The sequence below is a fragment of the Micromesistius poutassou genome (genome assembly GCF_964030765.1).
Source record: "Micromesistius poutassou genome assembly, chromosome: 22".
Taxonomy (NCBI): domain Eukaryota; kingdom Metazoa; phylum Chordata; class Actinopteri; order Gadiformes; family Gadidae; genus Micromesistius; species Micromesistius poutassou.
Genome location: NC_140292.1, coordinates 4,980,679 through 5,002,348, shown reverse-complemented (window position 1 = coordinate 5,002,348; position 21,670 = coordinate 4,980,679). Strand labels below are relative to the sequence as shown.

Here is a 21,670-nt window from a genome sequence, read left to right as displayed (position 1 = left end):
CAACTAGAAGGTTACACTCTGTGGAGTCAGACATGCAACACATACAACAATAAGTCGGAGCGGTGTGAGGAGGAGGATCCATGGAGGATGGATATATCAGTTCTACCTAACAGCAACCACCCAGAGAGGTTTCTACAGCTGGATGTAAGGAAGCTACCCATCACCCATGGAGTATTTCAGGTTGGGGCAGCCATGACCAGTCAGAGACATTGGCAAAATAGGCTATACACTCAGGTATGTGGTTTGATGATTGATTGGTTATTTAAATATAATTTATAGGCCTACACATAGATGAGTAAGGAGAGAGTGTTTAGTAGGATCACGTATTTAGAATGTCTTGATATGATAGGATACGTTGGATCTCCATAAAAAATGAATATTAAACGATACTACTACTTATACTATTAAATAAGTCAGTAACAGCCTGCTCAAACAACATTTCTACCACAGTGGGAGCAAGGAACGGTCAGCGGCCGTCATGATCGGTCATCTCCTTCCCCAGAGGGAACCCCTGTCATGTTTGCTGACAGATACATGGAGAAACACATCACTCCTGTCACCTTTAATCCCAACGTGAAGAGGAACCCTCTTTACACAGACATAAGACCCCCAGAAAGGGAGGACCCTGAGCCATACAAGCCCTCGTGGACCATAAAAGAGTACGACCAGCGCTCCGTCCACGGCCACCTGGCTGGCTCCATGATGGTACCGTGAAGAAGAAAAGGAATAGATAGTGGCTGTGATTGGTTGGATTCAACTAAATATAATTGATGTGTGGAAACTGGGGGTTGGTTGTTGATTGATGCATGGCCCACACCATTGCATACATTTCATTTTGGTTTTTTTCTTGCACTTTCAGTGAAGATCCTTGTCAGCCTCTTTAAGCATGATTATGTCTTACAGGGAGAAGAAAAGACTGCCAAGGATTTGGATTACTGGCTTGAAGATCTCTACACGCCTGGGTTTGATTCCCTGTTGAAAAAGAAAGAAGCTGAATATAGAAGAAGAAAACTCTGCAAAATATTTACCTTTGTAATTCTATTGATATCGGTAATTGTTGTTGTCGTAACTGTGCCAATTTTGCTCACAAAGAAAAATTAGTTTCAAAGGTTTTTGTTTTCAAGAACCATGTTAGAGTTATGAATTCAGAATCGTTCTAATCGAATTGCGATGTCTTATATTCTTATTCATTAAAACCTTTTATCAATGAACATTACTGCTCACTAGATAAGAAATGTTTATATAAAAGAAAATTACACCTGAAGGGTAATTTAGTTAATTCATTAGTTACTACTTTCCTGTTCAACACTCCAATAAGAAGTTTGGCTGGAATTATAGGTTAGTCTCTCTAATGGGGTTGATGGCACTCATTGAAAGAGAGACCATTACAGGTCAAACCATCCATGGTTAAACATAGGTCTTATGTTTTAGCAAACTCCTGGTTAAGCCGATAATTATACTACTACCATTTTGACATCCTATGCTTAACAGAAATTATGCACATTTTGCACAGTACGAATGTTCAGCAAGATAAATATATTTTTTAATCACAGTTGTCTAAGCAAAAAGGAGAATTGTTATGTACTGAAAAATAAGAATGTCAGCTATTAATAATCCCAGAATAGAAAAACATTTTAAGGATTCTATGTCATAATTCCATAATTTTAAATTCTGTCAGAATTATAAGAGTAATACCCTAAATTATTTGGATTTACTCTGAATGATGATTTGTGTCATTTTATAACATATTGGTTAGAGTTAAACCGGTTAATTTGAGTGTGTGGTGTATGTGTGTATCTATGTGTCTGTGTTTACATAAATGTGTGCAACTGAGTGTATGTGTTTATGTCACCCTCTGTTCGTGGTAATCTGTTAATGAGGCCCAGACTGGAGATTTTGTCCTTGGGCTCAGAGAATCTGTTATAAACACACACTAACACACTGCCTATACACTTTTTATTCACATTAGGCTACTAGATAGGCCTACACTTATATCTCGATCATGGATGAAGATCCCAAATGAGATGATTGGAAGAGATGGGGACCTCAAAATAGGTTTTAATTGACATTTATAGCTTTATTTATTGTATGTATTAATACCCATTGATGATCAGCTGATGCTGAGAATGACATTAATAATGTAAGAGAAAAGTGATACTACAACTGAAAATTTGAAATGCATTGAAAAATATGTATTTGTTGTATTCGTTTGGGTCGTTATAATAATAAAAAATCGAAAATAAAATATCAGAAAGTTGTATATATATATGTTGTAAAGAGTATGTATTTAAATGTATTTAAAATAATGTATGTATGTGTGTATGTATGTATATATATATATATATATATATATATATATATATATATACATACACACATAGCCTATATATATATATATATATATATATATATACCAGGATGTGAATATGTATAAGGTCAGAAAAATATGAAAATATGAAAAAGCAATAATAATGATTATTACTACTTAATACGTGACAAATGAGTCTATTTAAATAAAGGCTAGTCACCTCCCAAATAAAGTTGCGAAAACACACAGTGCACGGCGTGTCTGATTTTGTTGTATTGCTCTTTACATACCACTGCATAAATTTTGTTATTATACAGGCCAGAGGATAATCCACCAAAAATATATATATTTTAATTTTATTTATGTTAAGAGAGATTAAGTTAAGAGAGAGAACGGTAAATAACGGTAAATAAACTTGAAGGATTTTTACATCGGATAGCTAGTTGCGTTATTGTCATGACAACAGAGCCAGCAATAAAGTCAAGGTAAATCAACTCTTTCTACCAGTCAGACTCATCACAGGTCGCAACACTATATAACGTTTAACGTTCACCCAAAGTAACAGATTAAGTAGCCTTAATCAAGTAAATAAGTTGATGAATATGTAAATGAATCATTAACTGCATACATGAATCACAGCGCTCTATAATAATTCCAGTGTTGGTGCCCATTGGCAATTTATTCACAATCAGTTGTGGGAAAGTGGCAGAAATATGACTGTATAACAGTTATGAATTATGTTCATTATTTAGGCTATTTGTTTATTTATTTAGTTTGGCTCTCCTTAAATTAAATTCACGCTTCAAAACGCACGACTTTTACTTCTAAGGCGAGCTTTACTTTGAAGGCGAGCTGTCTCTGTTTCCGGCTCTCGACTTCCTTGTTCAAATATCATTGTACAACTTGGATAATGGAACAAGCTGACGCTTTGGCGCGCTGAATTGCATTGCACGTCTCGGACAATGAAATTAGGCAATACCCCCTAAACTGGCCTGTTTCATTATACAACATGAACAACTGTATATTAATTATACTTCGTACACGGACCAGATATATATATATATATATATATATATATTGTTGGGAAAAACAGTCTGCCTAGTTACTTGACCAGATAAAATGAGACGGAGAGGTAATAAAGTCTATCAGCACGAGGGCCTCGGATTTATTGAGTAAAGTGGGAAAGGTAATACTGATTCATAAAGCGTGAGAGATCGAATATTCTACGTCCCCTAACAGCGCTGAGGTCGTCCGGAGCTTTGCCTCCGAGGAGGTTCTGCTTCGGAAGAGCACCCGTGATCCGGTGCATGAGAAACTTATAGTATCTTTCCTAGCCAGGTGTGTGTGTTAGACTTTGTGTGGGTTATAGAGGGTTCTCTTGTCCCTGAGCCTCCGGGTTGTGTTGTCTTTCTGTGTGATATGTGTGTCCTCGCCATCTAGCTGTGGCAGAGTGTTCTCCGCAGACTGATAGGGGGGGGGGCTCGAGGGTCATCTTGACCCTCTTGAATGTGTGGTGTGTTGTGTTTATTAGATTTGGACCCAGAGTTGACTATATTCGTAATGTAATGTCCGTTAGGTTATTTTTGCCCATCAATATATATATATATATATGTTGTAAAGAGTAAGTATTTAAAATAAATGTAGTTATATTTTTGTAAAAACTGTCAGTCTTCGACTGACAGTTTGAGTCGAGTGTCATCAGACGGGCGCGTCATTAAATTCCTCATGACGTTTCAGGCAGAGGAAAACAAAGATGGCGTCCGGTCAGCAGTGGGTGTTGGTAGAAATGGTTCAGGCGTTTTACGAGGTAATTATATATATATTTTGCCTTCTATTTTAATTGTATCATTTTTAAATGTAGAAGATCCGAACAACAGCCGCTTCTTTCTTAAAATTTGATGTTTTTCGTCAAATTCGTAACGTAAAACAAACTTGGCTGTTAAAAAGTACCGTCTTTAGTAACGTTGATTGACAAACTTCGATAGCCAATCACCTGTTGTTTAGGTGAACGCTATGCACCTACATAACATATCACGGGCCAGCATTCCTACATAGGCGGTTCTTCAGATATCCAGGAAGTTCAAGTGAGCAGCTGCTTGTCTCAACTCAAAATGTGTTTCTTTTTTTAGTCGACTAGTTGTTTGCTGCAAGTTGGGCTTTGCTATATCATTCAATGTTATTTTCACTCATAATTGTATAGAACCGTTTTAACTGTGAAAGAATTCAACCAAGTTGTCAAGTCGGGAACACATGCCCCTAACGTTATCTGCCACTGACAAGGAGGGAGCTAACTTGCTTGACATTTTCAGTGTGGAGATTTCGACCGTGACCTTTCTATAATTCTTATATTTCGGTAACTAAATAAAATACTCTCATCTTAAAATAAGTATCCATCGTGTTACACCTGAGCCTATTCCATCGATCGCGAACACAACATTTTGTTACTACACAATTCCGTGTTGATGTAACATTTTGGGTGTTATAACACCCAAACATTTTGGTGTTATTTCCCTGTTAGATTCTAGCTTTTTCTTTTTTAAACCCATGAAGTGTGTGTGTGTGTGTGTGTGTGTGTGTGTGTGTGTGTGTGTGTGTGTGTGTGTGTGTGTGTGTGTGTGTGTGTGTGTGTGTATACCGTTCTATATTGCAAGAGAGGGCTGGCATTTCCAGGCCACCAAGATATGGACACAATAATATGTTGCACTTATATCATAAAATATGTATGGTCCTTATATCTTTCTCACTGTAACAGGCCCCTGCCTATCACTTGATCTTGGAAGGTATCCTCATACTATGGATCATCCGGCTTCTGTTTTCAAAGACGTATAAACTCCAGGAGACCAATAAACTCACAGAGAAGGTACGACTGAAACGTTGGAAATGGTAATTCATGTATTCATGTTTTGTTATTGGTTCTGCATTCATCACCATTTGTGTGTGGGGTCACCTGTTGCAGGAAAAGGAAGAACTAATTGAAGAATGGCAACCAGACCCTCTGGTTCCGTTAGTTTCCAAAGACCACCCAGCCCTCAGTTATGACATTGTGACGGGGTAAGTGACTCCAGAAAGCCTTTTCTGCTCATTCATTCATTGTATGGTAAACATTTGGGCCTGGGGGGTATTCCATCAACCAAGCTAAACCCAAAGCTGGGCTTATTTTGCTTAGCCTGGCTCAGCCTCAGCCTTTCAGCTAGAGTTGCGTTCCATTAATGTGGCTTAAGGGAATCTCCGCTAAGTAACCATGGCAACTTATCCGACCAAACAACCATCAAGCTAAACATAAAGCCGGGCTTCTTTCAGCTAGAGTTGCGTTCCATGAACGTTACTTAAGGGAATTTCCGCTAAGTAACCATAGCAATTTATCCGACCAAACTAACCTGGTCGGGAGCAGGTTAACTGTCAGGCTAACTTGAGCGGTGTTTCAGAGAAATCCATCTGTCAGCAACAATTGTACCATCAGAAGGTTCCGCCAAACCTAGTCCTCTCAATTTTGTCATAAATGTACATATATGAAGTACAAACAGCGTATATTTTCACTAAGGGTCTAAGATTAAATGACGCAAATGAAATAATTCAATGAATTGCTATCTATTATTACTGTGGCTATTTTTTCAACACATTTTTACACAAATCTATGTATTATCGCTTCATCAGTAATCAGCGGTTGGGTGAATGGTCTATCACCTGCCCTGTGATATGGGCGACCCGAGTTCGCGTCTAGACTAATGCGTAGTATTCTTGGCGTTGGCTTCATTTTGTAATTCCCTTTATTAATTCCCTAATTAAGAATATTCAAAGAAATGGAAAATAAATGGCATGAAAAGTTATTTGATTTCTCTAGTAATCCTTCCTATATTACTATTACTTGCGTGGGGTTAGAACCCCGGTCGACCGGGTGCAAGTCCGACACGTTAACTCAAGACTATCTCCCTGCTTTTAAATCCATGGTCAATATTAAATTAAAATATGTTACGCTTAATACTACTTATGCATTCAACAGATCGCCGATTTTTGTGCCAGGCAGCCTCCCTGTTTCTATTAATGGTTACGCTGTTCCCTTTTTGAGTTATTATATGCGTGTACTCCTCATAGACCTCCACAAGCAGCTTCTGTTCGCCACTGGAAAAGATCCCGCTCTGTCCTTTTCGGACATTTGATCCATGATTCGACATTCACGGTTCTGGGCTGGTTACATATCTCGTGAACGCATGTAATCCAGGATAACGTGAGCCTGGTTTGAACTAACCTGAGCAAGGCGTGGCTGAACTGCGTTGATGGAACGGCTTTAGCCTCAAGTGGAAGTTGGCGCTAGTTCTAACCAGGCTTAATCAACTAATCGCCGCTTTCGTTAGCGACTTTGATGGAATACCCCCCTGATAGGGTTGGGCATGATGTTGACTCAGTCAATGAAGGTTCAATGCAAAATCCAAAATTCCATTTCAGAATGTTACAATGGAATATATGCATACGCAGTTGCTACTGATGTATGCTACTGATGTTGGTTTGTGCAGCCGACAGTTTAAACTAAAAGAACACCTTTTTTCCTTACAGCCCACCAAGCCATAAAATCATCATTAATGGAAAGGAGTGCATAAATTTTGCCTCGTTTAACTTCCTGGGTCTTTTGGATAATGACCGAGTGAAGGTTGGTCTCCCTCTATTATTATTCTGACTCTGATGATAATGAGAATGAATTGCGTTCGATTTTGCTTTTAACTTGACATATCAAATCTTTCCTTTTATATATTTATATATACTTAATGTATATATATTTAATCTTTACAGCAAAAGGCTTTAACATCTCTCAAGACATACGGTGTTGGAACGTGTGGTCCCAGAGGGTTTTATGGGACTTTTGGTGAGTGAGGAGTCCATTACCTGTGTCTTCTGAAATTCTGCTTTCATGTGGTCAAACATGAAAACAGGACTGAAATTGTGTGTGTGCGCACTCCAACAACAGATGTCCATCTAGAGTTGGAGAGTCGACTGGCCAAGTTTATGAAAACGGAAGAGGCCATTATCTATTCCTATGGCTTCGCAACCATTGCGAGTGCAATTCCTGCCTATTCGAAGAGGGGGGACATTGTTTTTGTGTAAGTTTATAGGTTTAACTGTGGTTTATATAATTGGATATTTTAAATCATGTATCTTTATGCCATATATGTGGTGATTTAGAAACTTGTGCTTCATGTATTGACCTAAATATTTGCTTATAATTCATTCTCGGTGTCCATGCACATCCACAGCAAATGTGTATTGTGGTTATAATTAAACTCTTCTTTTGTTCGGTGTTCCAGGGACGAGGCGGCTTGCTTCTCCATCCAGAAAGGCCTTCAAGCATCCCGCAGTGTCATCAAGTACTTTAAGCACAATGACATGGAGGACCTGGACAGACTGCTGAAGGAACAACAGCTTGAAGACCACAAGGTCAGTGTTCTAGTGTGCTAGACACGAGGCTTCAATTTGCTTTGTTCTCGACAAAGTTCCTTGGATAAGAGCACACAATGAAGAGTTTTAGATACTCTTTAGAATACAGGGGGCCGTATTCACAAAGAATCTTAGGGCTAAAAGTAGGTCCTAAGTGGCCGAGTAACTCCTAAAAAAAATGGATGTGTCAGTCCTAAATCTAGGACTCCTATTTTCTTTTACTAAGAGCAATTCACAAAGTGTTTTAGGCCTAAAAGTAGCTCCTAAGTCTAGGAGAGCTTAAAAGTCGTCGAGAGGACTCCTAACTCTAGGAGTCCTAAGACCTATTCACAAAGAATCGGAAAATGGCTGCAGCGTGACCGAATGCTTTGGATACAATTGAAGACTGTGAATTGATAAAGAGCTATAATAATAATAATAACAACAACTTGGATTTTAATAACGACTTTCAAGATACTCAAGGTTGCTTAAATATAGGTTAAATTGTGAGGTATCAAACTTGAATTAGTGCGGGATGCAATAACGTCCCCAACAAACAGGAATAACCCGATCAGTCCGGAGATAAATTGTTTGGCAACACTTTGATATTTAGCAACAGGGAAAATGTAACTTTGCAACGCCGACGATTTAAGAATGTTGCAACCATCAGTCAGCCGTGCCATAAATCAAACAATCAACGCACTCTCTCTAGACCACATAACTTCCAACAGTTTATCCGGTTTCCTTTGGACAATCAGCGCCTATACAGGATCAAAGCCAACTTCATGGCAATGGCAGGTGTGCCCGGTGTTGTCATTGCTATTGACGGGATGCACATCAAAATCATTGCGCCGTCAACAGATGAGGACGCGGTCTGAGGCAGCTTTTTGAGAGGCACCATGTACCAGCTGGATGTCACTTGCTGGGTGACAGTGGCTATCCCTGCAAGACGTGGCTCTTGACACCCTAGCTCAATCCACAACCGGGAGCACAGTTAAATTATAACATGTAAGTGATTACGAGCATTACGATTGATTACGATTAGAGCACATAAATATAAAATATAAATACCCAAATATAATTATCCTCCTCTCCAGCACAAACTGGGCCAGCAGTAGCATTTGGTCCTGGGACCAGTTCGGCTTTCACTTACGTTTCACGTCTTCACTTTTATTTATCTTGATAGGAGAACTTGAACGGCGGTATGGGCTGATATTTAAAGTGTTTAAGTGCTGGAAATATGCTTATTGGATAATAGTTTGCAGGGTGCCTTTAATTACCTCCTTGATATAATGCATTTGACGTGCATACGTCATTATTGTGGTCTGCACAAACGTGTCATCATGCGTGTATTCTGCTAACTGCACTGTCAATAACTATTTGATAGGACTTGATTTGTAGCCTAGGCTATTTCCTTGTTATTATATTATATTATGTTGATTTAGTGGGCTTGTTTGTGTGAAGTTGCGGGTGAGTTTCAACGAGACCGCCAGCACTCAACAACCGCTTCTAACCTCGTGCATGAGAATCGACGTAAGGGGGCGTTAGGGGGCGTTACTCTTAATTCACTCTTAGTGATTTATCCTTAGTATGACTAGGTCTCAGCGGCTTTGTGAATTACTTTTAAGAAAAAACTCCTAAGTAAAAACTTTTAGGGCGAGTTAGGAGCACTCCTAGCGGTACGATAAAAAGCTTTGTGAATACAGCTCCAGATCTATAATAAGTCAGTCTGCAAGATTAAGTTTCCTTAATTCATTAGAGCAATATTTATATATGGATTTGTTTAGAACTCGTCCATGAACTGTAATATTTCACAGTGAATTCCATACAAGTTGTAGATAATTATTTATTGAGTTGACGCTTATTCGACAACCATATGTTCTTAGGAACTGGTGATGGTGGTGATATGGCTTATTTATTGTGTAAAAAATATCAAAAAGGTTACCATAAAAGAATGTCATATCTGACCACTGCCTCAGATATCAATGTTAGGACTAGGTGCCGTTGTAATGAGGAAAAAGGAAATAAGACAGTTTTGTATTGTTCTTGCCATAGAATCCACGCAAGGCCAAAGTAACAAGGAGATTCATCATCGTGGAAGGACTGTACATGAACACTGCTGATATCTGCCCTCTCCCAGAGCTGGTAAGACGGCAATAGTTTCCCCAAAACATTTCCATTTCACGGAATGTCCTTATCACACTTTCGTATGGAACGATATTGTCTGAAAGATGATTGCGCTATAAATTGTAATCCCCTTTGGTTTGATGTTTTCCCGCCAGGTAAAGATGAAGTACAAGTACAAAGTGCGTATCTTCCTGGAGGAGAGTCTGTCTTTTGGGGTTCTTGGAGAGCACGGTCGGGGGGTCACGGAACACTTTGGGGTCAATGTGAGTATTGAGATCAGATATAGTGGGAAACGATTGCAGACGTAGTTTGGTCTTATCGTTTAAAAATACAGATTGTTTGGCTTCTTATCAGCAAGGCGTTTTGCAGAGGAAAAAAAGTATAAAGTTATTATCTTTCAGTGAATAAGGATACATATTCCTTCAGCTATCCTTTCATTACATCTGGTTGAACAAGATTTGCTTGAAATTAACTAAAGTTTTTTTCATGTTAATCCCTTTTGACAAAAATATTTTTGAATGTATTTAAAGAGTGCCGATTCCCTGATTTATGCTACTAGATCGATGACATTGACCTGATCAGCGCCAACATGGAGAATGCCATCGCTTCCATTGGCGGTTTCTGTTGCGGCCGGTCATTTGTAATCGACCATCAGGTAAGAGACTCTAGTTACATTAGTGTCGGCAGAAAGCTATAATACTCCAACGCAACATCACACATACTGGCTGCATTCCGTCATGTTTTCAATTGTTATATTTTCCATTAATGTTTTAGGTTTTTGCTAAATAAACACACTGGGAAACATTAGCAGCCTTGCTGACTTTTTCTTTCCACTGTTTCCCAGTGGCCATGGCCTTGTTGCAGTAATAATTGCCTATGAAGGGCGCGGTGGCACTCCTTGCTCAGCCACTGCATGCGTATTTATAAATGATGTACTGTTTGCGTAAGAGGTAGTCCGCTAAAGGTCTTTGAAGCTACTTTTGTGGTACACTTAAGTCGAAGGCTGTGAACCACTGATTTCAAGGCCATTACTCATTGGAAAAAGTCCCCATGCATGCACCTAAATGCATGCATGTATAGGTTTGTATAGGTTTACTGCATGCAGTAGCCGGGATTGAACAGCTGTGCTGTACGAACAGCTACTCTGAGGTTTATGCGTAGGTCAGGTTTACTGCAAGCCTAACATGTGTCTTTGTGTTCTTGGCCCAGCGTCTATCGGGCCAGGGCTACTGTTTCTCAGCCTCTCTGCCCCCGATGCTGGCTGCGGCCGCCATCGAGGCTCTGGACATCATGGAGGAGGATCCAGGTATGAATAATATCAATAAGGAATTATATTTACTTATCCCTTTCTGTGCTTTGATTTTTATAGATTGTTATTTAACATGTAGTCCACACATTAAGTAACAAACCTTTCTTTCTCGTTACCAGATATCTTCACTGTATTGAGAGAGAAGTGCACCAGTGTTTACCATGCATTACAGGGGTAAGTGGGGATAAACTGTATTTCTCAGAATGTACTTGATTTCACAACAAAGAAGCAAGTCATTTGATGAACATGCACTGAGGTTAATCTAGTCACAGTTGTTCAAAATTGGAAGTCGTTGGCCACTACTAAATCGATGATTGTGCAGTCACAACATCTTGCTATCTTCCTCTCTCCAGGACTCCAGGCCTGAAGCTAGTGGGCGTGCCCTTATCCCCCGCCCTTCATTTGCAGCTAGAGAGAAGTTCTGGTTCCAGAGACACGGACCAGAGGACGCTACGGCGCATTGTCGATTATGTAAGTCTTGCACCTCTTTTCAATGCAAGTGGCGTCTGTCTATCGAAAAACATTTTGTACATAGATGTACACGGTTACGTTTGCAAAGTTTATGATTTTAGAATCCATGTCTGCTTTGAAAGGATATGAAATGCTTATTTAGACACAATAACTGTGAGGCAACACATGCCCTTCCCACCAGGCTACCTGCATGCGTTCCTACCCTTTTGTCCTTGTTGGTACAAGGTATATGAGGGCATGTTGTCCAGCGAGGTGGATTGTGTCTGGCAGGGCTGAAACTGTACCCCAAATATACACAATTGCATAAGTATCCCTCGACGCACTGACAAAGCGTAAGCTTGCAGAAGCAAGTCCTTGCAGATATTTTCCCCGGTTATAAAACGGCAATCAGTTGTAGCCTGAAGCTAATCTGTTTTGACTACAAATACAATACTTGAGGGAAGACTCTTACGCAGTGAGTAAATGGTAACAAAGCATCCTGGAGATCTCAGGAGCTTATTAGTTTGGTATGTTTTTAACTCCTCTAACTTCAAACACGTGTAATTTCCTAGTGTTTGGAGAGAGAGGTGGCTCTGACCATCGCACGCTACCTAGAGAAAGAGGAGCGCTATCTTCCCCCGCCATCGTAAGTTTACCTCCCCTGTGCCGCGTTTCTTGATGCAGTTTTTTGGTCGTAACTCTGTATTGCTAACGTAATTAAAATTGTACTTATTAATTGGGATGGCCACTTTTTTTTCACAAATCCTTAAATGTGTGATCTTAAATCATGACGTAGCATTAAGTGTCTTGTTTTCCACTTGTGTTCCCAGTATCAGAGTGTTGGTCACTGTTGAACAGACGGATGAGGAAATCCAGAAGGCTGTGTCTTGCATTAAAGAGGCGGCGTTGGCCGTAATATCCTAGTCACTCTCTCATTCAAACCAACCAGCGTCTAAACTGGTTTCTTTCTTGGTGGAAATAGGATATCTGCAAATACCACCACTTTTCGCAACCAAGTCGGTTTTTTTTATACATTAAATAACCTTTTTTTTCACTCCTTGTTGTATTTATCGCTTTAATTATGTTTGTTCTTTTTTTATTTTTACACATGAATGAAATGTATTCTATGATTGTGAATAGTTTGGTACCTAAGAAAATGTACATTCCATCCTTGTTTTAATGTCACATTTGTTTAATGCCTTAAGTAATACACTACCACGACATGGAGAGTCAAAGAAAATACCTAGAATGTGCACATTCCAGTTTTCAGTACTGACACCATCCATTAGTCTATTACTTTGAATGAACACCATAGACCTACACTGTTGATGTTAAATCACTGGATTATAAGGAGCCACATAAATGCCTAATGACTGGGGAAAGTGAGAAGAGGGGTGGGAGAAAAATGCAATATTTATCAGACTAAAATATATTCAGTTTATTTATTTAACGGTCACCGCGACACATTGTGCCTTGTGGGCGCCTCACAGGCCCATTTTGTGAGGTCCCAAAGTCTCGTTCTCGTGGTTTAAAATAGTGTAGTATGAAAGGGTTCTCCTAAACCAATCTCCCAAGAAAATTTTTTTTTTCTTTCTTTTTTTTCTTTTTTTCTTCTTCACTCCTGTTCTTGGGTATATCTTGGGCGCCTTAAAATATAAGGCTAGAAAAATGTGTTGACCAAAGTTCTTTATGAATACCAAGCTCAATGTATGAAAGATAATGTAGGTCATACAACATATATGGTAAAGCTTCATTTTACAAGATGTTGTTTATGAAATTGGCAAGTGATAGAAATGTCAAATTAGTGCTGTTCAGTGATCCACTCGGCTTTGCAGCATTTAGTAATTCTGCTACTAATGTATCGCGTCCGTCCTTTTCATAAACATTCAAACAAAATCATCCAATAAAACAGTAGTAGTATGTAATTAGCCGTGTGTAAAATAAAGCATTACCAAATGTCCTGTTAAATATGCTGTGATTACACTGTATTGTTTGCATGTTAAAATGATGAATGTGCCTTATGTATTTGTATTTAATGAGTATGTGTGGCGATGGTATATTTCAAAGATGCTCTATGAAGTGGATTGTCACAAGCTAACTTTCCCCTACACTCAGTGCTTGTCACTGCATATCAGAATGAGGCTGAAGGTAAAAAATTGTACCTCCGCTTTCGTCATATATTTTGTGAATACAATTTACAATGTTAAATCGAAGCCATTAAACTTGTTTGGTCAGAAATCATCTATTCTCAGATTTGACACTTTATTGCATGAAATGGAAATAAACTTTGGTTTGGCGGTATGTTGCCACTCTTTTATGGTACTCCCCGCTGTAGGATTTAAAGCATGACATAAATATGCCATATACACTATACACCCCCGATGTGGTTCATCAGATTTCTCAACCCGTTGTGTAAGAGCAGAACCAAAGCAGGTGGAGGCAGTAGTGGTTAATATTCAGCTTTGCACACCTAGGTTTTCCCAGTTTGTGTGTGAGATGGAAGGTCTTAAACCGCCTTTCAGTTTATGTGGGTTTGATTGGACCGTGTTTGCTGTCAGCTGATGGGCAACCCATGACAAGTGTTCTGCCAGAACTAGCTACTTCCATTAGTTATTCAGAATGTTTTTTTTGGTACTAAAGATGGCATCAACTGAAAATACATTGAAATGAATTGGCTCTATAAACGTAAACACCCAATAGAACACTATAAGGCTGTTCTATTGGGTCATTGCAGAAGGTTGTGCTTTTGCTTTGAAAATTAACTATACATTGCAAATTTGCAATAGTTAATTAGAAAATGTTTAAATGTACTAAACAATCTAATGTGAGAATTCAGCTTATTATTGAAAACTATTTCAATAGCAATTTTGCTGCTAAAAGAATATATTCTAAACAAAACTATACAAACGATTTTACCTACAATGTAGGTTACAATTCACAAACAAGCACCAGCCTACAAACCCCAATGGCTGTCACACATAATGTGTGACATCACAAATGACTCTTTGGCTCATGACTCGGGACTCCATTGTGCAACCTAGTGGAAAATAAGCAGAAGCAGATATGTGGTTGTAGTGCTAGGATGGGACCTCCCATCCTTTGGCAGCTGCAGGAAGTTATCTGTATTCTTAAGGCTAGAGCCACAGTGGCACTATAGGCATTCTCAGAGTTTAAACTCAGAGTTTAAAGTGGTTAAAATCTGATCAACAATGCCTTTCTAGCACCATGTCTTAAAGAAGATCCACCACATTTGACATGTGTACCTCAGGGCTGCTGATACCTGCTCTAGTGAACTGTTCTAGAAAGTGTTGCTGAGATAGATACTTGAACATTTAGTATTTTCAATTCTAATAGTTAAAAATAAATTATACTGGTTAAACGTTCAAATGACACCAAATTCATAATGTGGAGGCCAATTGCCTAAAATATTGAAGTTGTTCGAAAATGAATGGCAGACGATAAAACGATATATTCAAGTATTTTTATATTTAAGTAGAGCTGTTCCTTTGAGTATGACGAAGAGGACGCAGACCATGCAGAAGAGAATATCAGATGTATAAGTCTAGCCTGTAAATGTAACTCGAGCTCATGGAAAACATAGTAGCCTAATAGTTGGCTGGGCCTAAACCACAAATTATAACATTTAGTAGTGGCTGGGCATTGAGCTCACTTGCTTCTTATGACTGTATATATTATATATGGTGTGCATTGGTTTGGGATTATTTCACAGAGACAATGTTGTTTTATCGCTTATGGTTGACTATTTGTACTATATTTGGGCTATTTATTAGATTTAGAATAAATATAGGGTAGGCCTTACTCTATATTTGATTGATTGACTGAAATATAAATTGAATCAACTATGAAAGCAACACGAATTAGGTAGATTTTTTGATTGCATATACATGTTTTGACATTTTGTATGCAATATTTACTGGCCATTACGATTTCACTGCCTTTTAATCAAGCCAATCAGCCATGGTTCTACTGATGTCTTTCCTTTACAGTTTACTGATCTATTCAATGAGCTATTTGTTTTAATCTGTTCAACATAGTTTTAATTAGTCACTTCCCTCCACCAAATCAAGGAACATTGAAGAACATTGTAAGCATAGAAAGTGTTTTTTTTATGGTCGTCTTTTGTAAGTTTTTTGTTTCTAATATGGTTGATGCCAACGCCATGTGTTAATTTGTGACGTTTTATTGTAGAATGAGTCGTGAATTGACCACCATACCCTGTTCTATCCCTAGATGGGGCACTAGGTGTGTGTGTGTGTGTGTGTGTGTGTGTGTGTGTGTGTGTGTGTGTGTGTGTGTGTGTGTGTGTGTGCGTGTGCGTGTGTGGCAAATTCTCATATTGCAAGAAGCAGCCTTCGATGCAGCGGTTGGGTGTTTAGGATGTCGGATTGGGGATTTACGGAATGAGCATCGTGCGCTTTTTTTATTTTATTTTACAAAACCAGTGCAATACGGAAATTAAAACAGAATTCTTCTTCGTTTCAGAATTCTTCCCGAAACTTGACTTGCGGTGGAACACTTTATTCCTGGATCTTTTTTTCCTCACAGAGAGAAAATGCTGAAGACAAACTGAGGCTGTAATTCCTCGAAAGTTGGAAAAAACCGAATGCGACTTTTTCCAAATCTAACTTCAGATTTCGTTCGCTTTGTGGAACTATGGGGACGACCGAGAGCGACTTCGATGTTGTCTTTGTCCGAAGTCTGCTTCTGATGGTTGCCCTGGCTTCAAATCTGAGATGCGAAGGTAAGCAGGCGACGATTGAACTGGCACACATCAGTTTCTTTAAGCCAACATGTTAAAGAAAAAACGCTCCTTAAATCTGTTTCTCACACGTACTCTGCTATCGATCGCCAAACCCTGGTCGACAAAAGTGAAATACATTTGATCAATGTGTTATTATCCAGCGGATTACTTTATCCCACGTTTATTTGCTAACCTGCCGTTCTTGTCTGTTTAAAGTACATCCAAATGTGTTGATGACTGATTGTGCTTTACGTTCATCCACATGTTGTACGCCTGGGCCAAAAACAAATGCAAAGAAAAAAAATCGGGGGGATAACTCGTGAAACTTAGGCGCTCTAAGAATGCGTGTGGTGTCTCGGGGCGCCCCTGTGTAGACTTGTTAATGAGACGTCCAACTGGATGGGATCTCTGGTTCGTTAGTGATGCTAATCAACCCCCTTCGCCCTGAGACAAAGTCGATGTAGGGGGGGGGGGTGTCAAGTTATTAAAAAAAAAAAAAAAAAAAGCAACCACCTAACGCCTGCTAAACACTTGTTTTGCTTATGTATCGATGTCTGCCATTAAGAGTATTTCATGAAAAACACAGCATCCTCCACATCTGTAACTCTGGAAAATACCAAAAATGGTTTCGATTGCTGCTTATTCAATGGCAAGTTAAGTAGTGGCTCGGCCCCAGGGGAGTTTGAAAAGGGGGTGTGAGCAGGAGGCAGCCACAGGAGTCCTCTTTTGCCAAATGCTCCCATCCAGCCAGAAGTGGATGGGGGGGGGGGGGGGTGTTATAAAGCCGGGCCACTAACACAGTAATTGATTCACTTGCTAATAATGGCAGTTGAACCTACAAGGCACTTTGTCTTGTAGTCAAACAAAGACACATTCTTAACAGAGGGAGGAATTGATTCCTTCCATGTGAATGCCTTGCCTTGGTTATTCCCTTGCCCTCAAGCTCCTACCACCTATCCTCATGCATGTTTGGAATGTGTGATCTTTTCTATCACTTTTACACTGCTATGTTTAAGTTGAGAATGATGGTTCTTTTTGGACAACCCCATCGAGCAAGATTTGATGGATCTCCAGATTTCAGTCAGCGGGTGTTTCGAAGTAAATCATTGAACGGAGAGTAAACCTGGGTAACAACGTTGTCTTTGATTTACATTTTATGACACCCACTATCTACATTCTCACACTCTTCTCCACTGCTCCTCATCCCCACCCCCATGTAAGGGCTGGGAGATGAAACAAGGCCCTCATGTTCCCCGACCAGGCGGAGGGGAGGTGACTCTGTTTCTGTCTACCCTGAGAGAAGTTCTGCTCTCTAACTTTTATGAAAAACTAAAGACAGCAACATTTTATGAATGGGTGCGGCACACTTCTATATTTCTTCATGAATATGGAAAAGAATACTCTAATATATTTTGGTCATGGTTTTGCAACAAGGTGACCCTATACTTGGTAAAACCGTTAAAAAACAGCTAGTTAAAGAAAACCGACTTGAATAGAAGATTACCACATCTCTCCCTTTTAAAGTCTAAAGGCATAGTAACATCAATAACACTGTCACAGTGTTTGGTGAGGGACTCATTTTCTAAGCCTAATCTTTGTTAATAAATACTTAAGTACTTAAGTAATTAATCAGTTATACGAAATTCTTATGATGAAATACTCATCTTAATCCCACTCTAATCCTTAAACTGGATTATGTTTTTGTCTACTCATTTCTGAGAAGCATGACTAAAACAGGGCTACACAGGAAACAAACACAAGCAATACTTAAGTGATTTAATTTTATACTGCAAATAATTGTGTATCATTGTGTTGTAGCAGAGAGGTCATAAGTTCATTGAAATACATTGAGAAGTGGAGGAAACAGATGGAAAAGTTTGAGGGAAAGGTGTCGACGGGATAGGGGTAGTAAGAAGTAAAACACATCACACTCACACATCACGCAACACCTTAGAAGAAAACGTGTTCCCCAGTGTTTCCTTTCCCTGTGTGTGCTTCGACTGTAAGCAAGCATGAAGCCTGTTTGGAAAGGAGTGGGGGTATAGTGGTGAGGGCATTAAAAAAAACATTGACGTGACACTGTTAACATTTCTAGCTGGGTACAACTGTTGAGTTTAAGTTTCGTGTCCCAGCTATTAACTGGTTGAGTTTATTTATGTAGCCCTGTTTCAAAATGGTCTCAAAGGCCCACCGTTAGTTTGGATTTGGTGGCAAGAACATTTCCAGAAAGCCATTGGGAAAAGTAATAAACCTTGAGAAGTGTACATGTTTTTACAGTTATGTATTGTTCATACTGTGTCTAAGGGCATATACTGGACAGACAACCTTTTGATGTTAGTTGATGACCAATAAATGGTCCTAACAAGAAACAAACAAGACCACAATAGTGAAACTACAGATTACTGTCCAACTACTCAAAGTGTGATGGGTATTCAATTTAACTCTGCCCCCCATTATATATATATTTTTTCTGTAAAGATTATGTGTAAAGTTAATGAGATTAAACAAATATGAAGCCACGGTTTGCATTGCACCAAACACACAGACTATTTTCCACTAGTCTCACAAGACTTTAGGTTAATATCTAAAGTCTGATGGCAGATGAGCTAAAATCTGGGTGAACAGAACGTTTCACTTTCTCTCACTCTTGTGTTTGTTTCGAAATTGTTTCCAATGATGATGCCTGAAGCGGTGATCTGTAAGAGCGCAATTGGCAAACATAAACTGTCAAAAAAAACAACTTTGTTTCACTTCAACATTGTATAGATGGGCCCCTGTGGAAATACACTTTATAAAATCCCATTCTGAGAGCTTCATCCACTCACAGCCACTGCTCTTGTCTAGACGCCATGAGGAAGCAGGAAATGTGGCCTGACTCCGCCCCCAGCTGTCCTGGTTTCCGGCCCATGCTCTGTGCTGTCTCTCCTCAGAAGTTCTGCTATAAATTGTACCGACTACTGGATCTGAGATTAACCGTCCACTTATGTGAGATAAATAAACTATGAAGAGGTATTTAAATCAAATACTTTTTGAGGTTGAACAGATAGAGCTATGTAGACACTTACATGGGAGAGGTAACTTGGTTTAAAGACAGATATTCTGTGGTGAGCAGCACTGACTCACTGGCTTTTAATGGTTAGGCATGCTGCCTCACAGCGAGACGGTGCCAGAATCATAGCCAACTGGGGACTTAAGGTCCCGATGTACTTTACAACTAAATCGAAATTGGCATGTTCACAGAGGCCGTCCAACTGCTGTAGAATGGCTGTTGACAGGGCACAATACAGTCACTGCAATGTGTGGGTTTTTGGTTTAATGACGGCAGGAGTTTACTTCCATCTCTGGGTCCTTGTAGCCTTGTTGCCTCCTAGAGTGCTCAAACATATGTGAATAAACCCCTCACATTCTCAGCAAGTCTTGCGTCTAACTGGTTCATCTTGAAATAAACAGTTGGACGCAGTAGTCCATATTTTACAAATACCAAATATTTATGAATACTGACATATTTGGGGGCTTGTAGGGGTCAGCCTAGCTCAGGAGGTAGAGTGCCTTTTAACTGGAAGGTTGCTAGTTTGATCCCGGCTCCTACTATCTGAGTGTCGAGGTGTCCCTGAGCAAGACGCCTAACCCTAACTGCTCCTGACGAGCTGGCTGTCGCCTTGCATGGTTGACACCTCTGTCGGTGTGTGAATATGTGTATGAACCATTGTGAGTTGTGTTGAATAAAAGCATCTGCTCAATGCCCTAAAATGAAAAATGGAAATGGAAATGTTTGACTTATTCAACTGAGCCCCCTGCACACACCACGGCAACAGAAGCCAAATCCTGCACTTAGTTTTGGTCTATAGGGGCCTTCACAGTGTGGATTAAGCATGTTCTTCCTTTGTTACCATTGGTTTCCCCCTGGTCTCCCCCTGGTCTCCCCCTGGTCACATCCTGGTCACACCGGTTTCCCACCGCCTCCAAACAAACCAGAAACAATTATGTTGCTTCAATTAGCAGTCTGCAAACATTTGATCCTCAGCCAGTTTACTCTCTGGTTGAGAACATCTTGTTGTTTAACCATGTTTATTGTGGAGACTGCCGTTTAATGTGCCCTATTACCTACGTGGATAGTGCTGGGATTAGCGGTCCTGTGATTATTATTCATTCAAGGAACTGAAATCAGGTCAATCAAGTTTTTTATGCAGCTAATGATTACTTTCACAGGAAAACCCAGAGGAAGGACTGGGTCGACCCATAACATGAGTCAGATTCAGTGTTCTTACAGTTAAACATACAACATGATATAGAAGTCCAGCCACACAATAGAGAATGACTTCCATAGTATTTTGGAGGTTCATAGGATTTTTTTGTAATCCACACATTTAGCTTCCAATGAATTGTGCTGCAAGAGCCAGGGTTTGCTTATTTATTTGTGCAACCAGACAATGACAAACAGGGTTGAAGTCAAGAGGGTCAAAGGGCACATCCGAGGACAGCATCCATTACGTTTGTAGAAATACGAAGCATACACAGGCTCTGTTCTCTCTGGCTTCCCTGGATGAATATAATGTAAGGATATGTTGGTGAACTGGCTGTAATCATGCCGTTTTAGTTACTTTTACACATGATTATTCCTAAATGAGAGAAATCTGAAAGTTTTCCATGGGATAGTTGCCACAATTGTTTGTATTCTCTTTTTTGATCTGGTTACACATAAAAGAAAGAAAAACTTTAACTTATGCCTGGGAAACATCTGTTTGGATTTGTAGGCTGGTCAGGCTACAATAAAGCACTAGTCTCTGCTCTCCAATATGTTCCTAATCAAGCTCATAAACAGTAACAGGATGTTGTGTTGAAGAACATACTTTCCTAACTGTGTAACTTAGTTTAGAGTTGACTGCTTAACTAGCTAAATATAGCCATTTTGGGTACTCTTTAAAGTGGGTAGTAATCTAATTTGAACGTGTATGATCAGTTTTACTGAATATGAACTGAAAACAAACCATCCCTCACATCTGTAACTCTTGTTTGGTATGCTCTATGCTTTCAAAGATCATGACAAACAAATTGTGGTCCTACAGTGCTTAATCTTCAAAGCTTATGAGCTGAACCGGATAACAATCATTTCCATGTTGCTTGGCTTTTGATAACATGTTGAACACATACTCGGAGAATGAATAATGAACATGAACATGTGTGCATGTTTAGACAAACAAAGCTGCATAACATTACAAATTAACAATTTAGAGCATGTGAGGCAGTGTTGGTCAGCATCAACATAATTCCTCAATCGATCAATTAACAAGTGAATGTCTGGGTGAAT

The 21,670-nt window shown here is 39.4% G+C and overlaps 2 protein-coding genes across 2 annotated transcripts; both read left to right on the top strand.

Annotated features, from left to right (window-relative positions):
* Window positions 1-13: 13 nt before the first annotated feature.
* On the top strand, window positions 14-1,537 carry minar2 (membrane integral NOTCH2 associated receptor 2). Its single transcript, XM_084486303.1, has 3 exons — window positions 14-234; window positions 451-705; window positions 904-1,537. The coding sequence occupies exons 1-3, from the start codon at window positions 88-90 to the stop codon at window positions 1,099-1,101; spliced, it is 600 nt and encodes a 199-aa protein (XP_084342429.1). The 5' UTR covers window positions 14-87; the 3' UTR covers window positions 1,102-1,537.
* A 2,519-nt stretch (window positions 1,538-4,056) lies between these two features.
* sptlc1 (serine palmitoyltransferase, long chain base subunit 1) lies at window positions 4,057-13,885 on the top strand. Its single transcript, XM_084486982.1, has 15 exons — window positions 4,057-4,115; window positions 5,061-5,168; window positions 5,265-5,359; window positions 6,860-6,953; window positions 7,094-7,166; window positions 7,269-7,401; window positions 7,606-7,735; window positions 9,770-9,859; window positions 9,997-10,104; window positions 10,401-10,496; window positions 11,051-11,147; window positions 11,270-11,324; window positions 11,504-11,621; window positions 12,173-12,246; window positions 12,431-13,885. The coding sequence occupies exons 1-15, from the start codon at window positions 4,062-4,064 to the stop codon at window positions 12,522-12,524; spliced, it is 1,419 nt and encodes a 472-aa protein (XP_084343108.1). The 5' UTR covers window positions 4,057-4,061; the 3' UTR covers window positions 12,525-13,885.
* Window positions 13,886-21,670: the final 7,785 nt, after the last annotated feature.